Raw genomic sequence first — 6,745 nt, 5'->3', positions numbered from 1 at the left:
GGCTGCGGTATGTGACATTTGTGGGATGAGATGTGTTCAGTGATTGGTGACGTGTGACTTATCCTCTCCCTGACTTCCATCTTTTCTTTTCCCTCCTCAGATTGCCCCCGAGAATCATGCCCGCGGTGTATGGCCGGCACCCAGAGAGTGGTGAGCCGAGAAGTTCCTCCTGGTAACCCCCGGAGTGTATGGGGAAGATTCCGGTCCTGGGAGCCTGTGCATGGGGCGGCGTTGCCAAGCCTCGACCTCAGCAGCTGTTGATGTGGGCAGGATGAGCGCTGCGGCATGATGATGGCACGGAAACAAGATGTGCGCGTGCCCACCTACAGCATCAGCGTGGTGGGCCTCTCCGGCACCGAGAAGGAGAAGGGCCAGTGCGGCATCGGCAAGTCCTGCTTCTGCAACCGCTTCGTGCGCCCCAGCGCCGACGACTTCCACCTGGACCACACCTCCGTCCTGAGCACCAGCGACTTCGGAGGCCGCGTGGTGAACAATGACCACTTCCTGTACTGGGGGGAAGTCACCCGTCAGCTGGAGGACTGCGTGGAGTGCAAGCTGCACGTGGTGGAGCAGACGGAGTTCATCGACGACCAGACGTTCCAACCTCACCGCAGCACGGCCCTGCAGCCTTACATCAAGCGGGCCGCCTCCACCAAGCTGGCCTCCGCCGAGAAGCTGATGTACTTCTGCACGGACCAGCTGGGCCTGGAGCAGGACTTTGAGCAGAAACAGATGCCCGAGGGCAAGCTGCAGCTGGACGGCTTCCTCCTGTGCGTCGACGTCAGCCGCGGCATGAACAGGAACTTCGACGACCAGCTGAAGTTCGTCTCCAACCTGTACACCCAGCTGGCCAAGACCAAGAAGCCCATTCTGCTGGTGCTGACGAAGTGCGACGAAGGCGTGGAGCGCTACATCCGGGACGCGCACACCTTCGCCCTCAACAAAAAGAACTTGCAGGTGGTGGAGACGTCGGCCCGATCCAATGTCAACGTGGAGTTGGCCTACACCGCCCTGATCCAGCTGGTGGACAAGAGCCGCGGGAAGTCCAAGATCATTCCCTACTTCGAGGCTTTGAAGCATCAGAGCCAACAGATCGCGGCGGCGAAGGACAAATACGAGTGGCTCGTGGGCCGCGTGGTGAAATCCCACAACGAGACTTGGCTCAACGCCAGTCGCCGCATGCAGAGCAGCAGCGAGTATCAGGACTACGTGTACCTGGAAGGGACGGACAAAGCCAAGAAGCTCTTCCTGCAGCACATCCAACGGCTGCGACAAGACCACATCGAACGCCGCCGCAAGGTCTACCTGTCTCTCCTCCCGCGTGCTTTAGACGCCCTTGTGCCTGACCTGGACGAGATCGACTACCTTAGCTGGCCCAAAGTAGCCAGCCTGCTGGAGGCTAAGCCTGCCTTCTCCCAGTGGTTTGTGGTCCTCGAGGACACCCCTTGGGATCTCACCAACCACATAGATAACATGGAGGACGACCGCGTACCGTATGATATGTTGGAGACCCTGCACGCGGCCGAAGTGTATTACGCGCACCTGGAGAAGCTGAGGAACGCTCGAAAGAAGGAGGAAATGAAAAAGGCCTTCAAAGAAAACTTGAGTTTTTCTCCGTTCATCACCCCGGGGAAGCCGTGGGAGGAGGCCCGGAGCTTCATCATGAGCGAGGAGTTCTATCATTGGCTGGAGGAGCCTGTGTACATGGACATTTACAGTAGGCACCAGAAAGAGATCATCGACAAAGCCAAGGAAGACTTCCAGGAACTATTGCTGGAGTATTCCGAGCTGTTTTACGAGTTGGGTTTAGACGCCAAGCCGAGCAAAGAGAAAATGGGGGTGATCCAGGACGTGCTGGGGGAGGAGCAGAGGTTCAAAGCCCTGCAAAAGCTGCAAGCAGAAAGAGACGCCCTCATACTCAAACACATCCACTTCGTCTATCACCCCACTAAGGACACTTGCCCCAGCAACCCCGCCTGCGTAGACACTAAAATCGAACAGCTCCTCAGTTCCAGGTGCACTCACCCCTACGACCGCCTTCATAAAGACCCCAACGTGGATCGACTTAACTTGGTCATACTCGGTAGGGACGGCCTGGGGCGGGAGCTGGCCAACGAGATCCGCGCCCTGTGCACAAACGACGACAAGTACGTCGTGGATGGAAAGATGTACGAGTTGTACCTGCGTCCCATCGAAGGCAACGTGCGGCTGCCTGTCAACTCGTTGCAGACCGCCACGTTCGTGCCCCACGGGTGCCTCTGCCTTTACAACTCCAAAGAGTCCCTCACCTACGTGGTGGAGAGTATTGAGAAGAGCCGGGAGTCCAGCTTAGGGAGAAAAGAGAACCACCTACCTAACTTGTATCTCACGCTAATCCTAGTCAATCGGAGGGGGGACATGAGCGGGGAGACCGCGCAGAGCCTCATCAACCAGGGCAAAGAAGTCGCCACCAGGCTGCAGTGCGAACTCTTGGATGCGGCCTCCACCGGGTTGGGCTACGGCCGCAACATCAACGAGAAGCAGATCACCAAGATCCTCCGCGACCTCCTCGATTCCAAGCGCAATCTGAACCTGGTCACCACCACGCCGAGCATCAAGGACCTGGCGGATTGCGACCTGCGCATCGTCGTCTGCCTCATGTGTGGAGACCTCTTTAACATGGAGGATGTGCTGAACGCCCTCAAGCCCCATACGTATCGCCCTTCGCAGTTCGGCGTCGGGCTCTCGGTGTTACTCGACCTGCACATAGGTAGTCAGAAGCGCCGCCTGGAGCTCCTCATTTTGTCCTATCACGCCTCCTTCAACATCCGCAAGACGCGACTGGTACACGGCTACATGGTTTTCTATGCGGCCAAGCGCCGCGCCTCCCTGGCCATGCTGCGTGCCTTTCTGTGCGAGGTGCAGGACATTGTCCCCGTTCAGCTGGTCGCCCTGACCGAGGGCTCGCTTACCGTTCTGGACAATGCCACCAGGGACCAGCTGGTGGAAGGAGAGGAGATCGCACAGGACATCGAGGGCAAGTTCCTGATGTTACCATGCGGCCCGGGCCAAGCCAAGATGGACATGTTCTTCCCTTTCTTCAAGGACGTGATGGAGAAGAAAGTGATCATCGAAGCCTCGCACATGTATGACAACACGGCGGAGGCGTGTAGCACTACAGAAGAGGTATTTAGCTCCCCCCGTGCCGGGTCTCCTCTCTGCAATTCCCACTTGCCTGATTCTGAGGACGACTTGGACCCGTCCCCTCAGCACATTCTACCCAGGGAGGACCCGAGCATGGCCGCACACACTAGAGACAATTCTAAAGCGGCCAGGGAGCTGGAGGACGGCAACAGCCTCCCCTTCATCTCTGTCATGAGCACCTTAGAAAGCAGACTCAACAACAAGGTACCTCCGCCCCTCAAACCAAAGCCCCATATCCCCTTCGACGCCTCCAAACCCGATCTGCCCTACCTAGATCCGGGCTCCCGAGACGGCCACAGGAGGTCCCTGACGCACATCACCTGGCCCCCGTCCGAAGCCTTCGATCCTTCCGACTACGCCGAGCCCATGGATTCCGTGGTGAAGCCCAGGAACCAGGAGGAGAACATCTACTCTGTGCCCCACGACAGCACGCAGGGTAAAATCATCACCATCCGTAACACCAACAAGCCGCAGTCCAACGGGAGCGGCAACGGTTCCGACAGCGACATGGACACCAACTCCCTGGAGAGAGCGCGCAAAGCATCCATAGTGACCAAACCGGTCCTGTACCGGACCAAGTGTGCCAAACTCGGCAAGTTCTCCAGCTATCGCAGCAGCCTGAGCGTGGGCAGCGACGACGAGCTGGGGCCAATGAGGAGGAAGGAGGACGAGATCGGAACCCAGGGGCCAAAGGGGGACAACACTACTAATTCCTATGAGGCTGACGGCGAGGATCCGCGCAAGAGGAACATTCTGCGCAGCCTTCGGAGAAACACTAAGGTATAGTAAAGGTTCCTGGATTTTATTTGGGGTGGGGGGGGATTCTATGTATTTAGGAAGGAAAGATTTTAAAATGTGTTTTACTTTATACTAGGGCTGCTACTGATTAAAATCTTTGTGTTCGATTAATGGAAATTTTTTTTAATCGATTTAATTTCGATAAATTATATCGCACATGCAGATCCAACTACATTGGCCTATACACATACAGCACAGCGATGAAGTATACACATACAGCACAGCGATGAAGTATACACATACAGCACAGGGATGAAGTATACACATACAGCACAGGGATGAAGTATACACATACAGCACAGCGATGAAGTATACACATACAGCACAGGGATGAAGTATACACATACAGCACAGGGATGAAGTATACACATACAGCACAGGGATGAAGTATACACATACAGCACAGGGATGAAGTATACACATACAGCACAGGGATGAAGTATACACATACAGCACAGGGATGAAGTATACACATACAGCACAGGGATGAAGTATACACATACAGCACAGGGATGAAGTATACACATACAGCACAGGGATGAAGTATACACATACAGCACAGGGATGAAGTATACACATACAGCACAGGGATGAAGTATACACATACAGCACAGGGATGAAGTATACACATACAGCACAGGGATGAAGTATACACATACAGCACAGGGATGAAGTATACACATACAGCACAGGGATGAAGTATACACATACAGCACAGGGATGAAGTATACACATACAGCACAGGGATGAAGTATACACATACAGCACAGGGATGAAGTATACACATACAGCACAGGGATGAAGTATACACATACAGCACAGGGATGAAGTATACACATACAGCACAGGGATGAAGTATACACATACAGCACAGGGATGAAGTATACACATACAGCACAGGGATGAAGTATACACATACAGCACAGCGATGACGTATACACATACAGCACAGGGATGAAGTATACACATACAGCACAGGGATGAAGTATACACATACAGCACAGGGATGAAGTATACACATACAGCACAGGGATGAAGTATACACATACAGCACAGGGATGAAGTATACACATACAGCACAGCGATGAAGTATGACAATGAACTAGGATTACACTAAGGCCCGGTTCACACCTGGGCGTTTTGTAGCACGTTCCTACGCTCTGCAAAACGCTCAAACACCGAAATCCTGTTATTTGCTATGGGTATGGTTCACACCTGGGCGTATTACAGGCCGTATGAACGCGCTACAAAACGTCCTACGCCCAAAGAAGTACAGGAGCTTCTTTGGGGCGTTTTTGTCGCGCGTATCCATTGGGATACAGCCAAGTAGACCTTGGAAACGCGTGTTTGTCACAGCGAAACGCGCATATTCGATACGCCTGGGTGTGAACCCAGCCTAATCCAGCACGTTATTAATCTCACGTGCCCCACTCCATATGGCCGCCGCTTGAGTGGGGCAACCCAGAATAATAACGTGCTGGATGAGTGTGATCCGAGTTCATTTACTGACTCCTCCCCCCTTCCCTTCGTTAGCCGACGGAGCCACTTGGGGAAGGGGGGAGGAGTCCGGTGACGTCGATGTCCGTGACGTCACCGGGACTCCCGTAAGACCCGGTAGCCGGCGGAGAGGTGAGAGTTTTCATTTTTGATCAAAAGAATTTTAATCGATTAAAAATTTTAACGATTAATCGAGAAATTAATCGTTAATTTCCGCAGCCCTACTTTCTACCATGCCGGAGGTGCCCGCCGATGGTGGTTATACTTGAGTGGCGGCCCTCGGACAGAGAAAGCTCCAACCATTACACAAACCCTCTGCCGAACACGTCATCCAGATCCTGATATTCGCCATCTTTTAGGGGTGTAGGCGTCAGATGTACTGCATCCCAATCTTACCTCTGCCCTCTGTTCAGCCATTGCCCCCCCCTGCTGCTGGCCCTGGTCTATCTGAATCTAGGCACGGCTTCCCCCCCCCACAGTGATGCATGGGCATAGTGTACATCGGGGGTATAACATAGCATGCGGAGTCCATAGGCATGCACTGTGTCTGCTCTGTGCAGGGGTGTGGAATTCCTATCGCCCGACGCCCCCGGGAGGGGCAGTTTCGGGCGCCGGGCGAGTCGTTTTTATGTACATTTAGCCCGGCCCCGGACAAGCAGAGCCGAATGTACATTGTGGAGCCGCCGCCGCCGCTCGTTTACTACAAGTGGTCTGATCAGACCACTTGTATTAATTTGAGCAGCGCCGATCGTTTTTGCCCGTAACCCCCTGCCGCCGTAGTTTTCGGGGTCACCCGCTCTCCTGGGGGACCCCGAAAGCTAAGGCACAACGGCTCAGCCATAGGCGAGGAATGAAGAAGGTCTGCTCTACGGGCTCTCTGTGTGTTCTCTGAGACCGCTGTAATCACAGCGCCACCTGTCTCGGCTGTCAGGAACTGCACAGAACAGCTGCTCCATAAAGAGAACCTGTCACCTCCAAGCTATCACATAAGGGATTTTAATCTCCTTTGTGATGGGAAGTCGTGACCCTGAGAACTATGGGGGGAAAGCCCTGACCCCATAGTTCTCCTTTAAGTGGAAAAAGTAAATAAATAAAAATTTTAAGAAAATTAAAAAAAATAAAATGTATAAAGATTTAAAAAATGAAAAAATAAAAATGAAACCCTGCTGCCCCCGCCATCTGCATGCAAATAAACGCATGCGTAGGACATTCTGCATGTGCTTTGAGATTGCAGCCGCCATTCCATGGTGGTAGCCAGAATTCTCTT

The 6,745-nt window shown here is 53.6% G+C and overlaps 1 protein-coding gene across 1 annotated transcript in view; it reads left to right on the top strand.

The window, feature by feature from the left end:
• Positions 1-204: 204 nt before the first annotated feature.
• ARHGAP35 (Rho GTPase activating protein 35) overlaps positions 205-6,745 on the top strand; it is an 18,037-nt gene continuing 11,496 nt past the window's right edge. The window contains exon 1 of the mRNA XM_018575235.1: positions 205-3,963. Coding sequence (XP_018430737.1) covers positions 286-3,963 — 3,678 coding nt within the window. The 5' untranslated portion in view covers positions 205-285. The remainder of the gene's footprint in view (positions 3,964-6,745) is intronic.

The sequence above is a fragment of the Nanorana parkeri genome, unplaced genomic scaffold (genome assembly GCF_000935625.1).
Source record: "Nanorana parkeri isolate BGI_ZX_2015 unplaced genomic scaffold, ASM93562v1 scaffold3670, whole genome shotgun sequence".
NCBI lineage: Eukaryota > Metazoa > Chordata > Amphibia > Anura > Dicroglossidae > Nanorana > Nanorana parkeri.
This window is presented reverse-complemented; position numbering and strand designations above follow the sequence as displayed.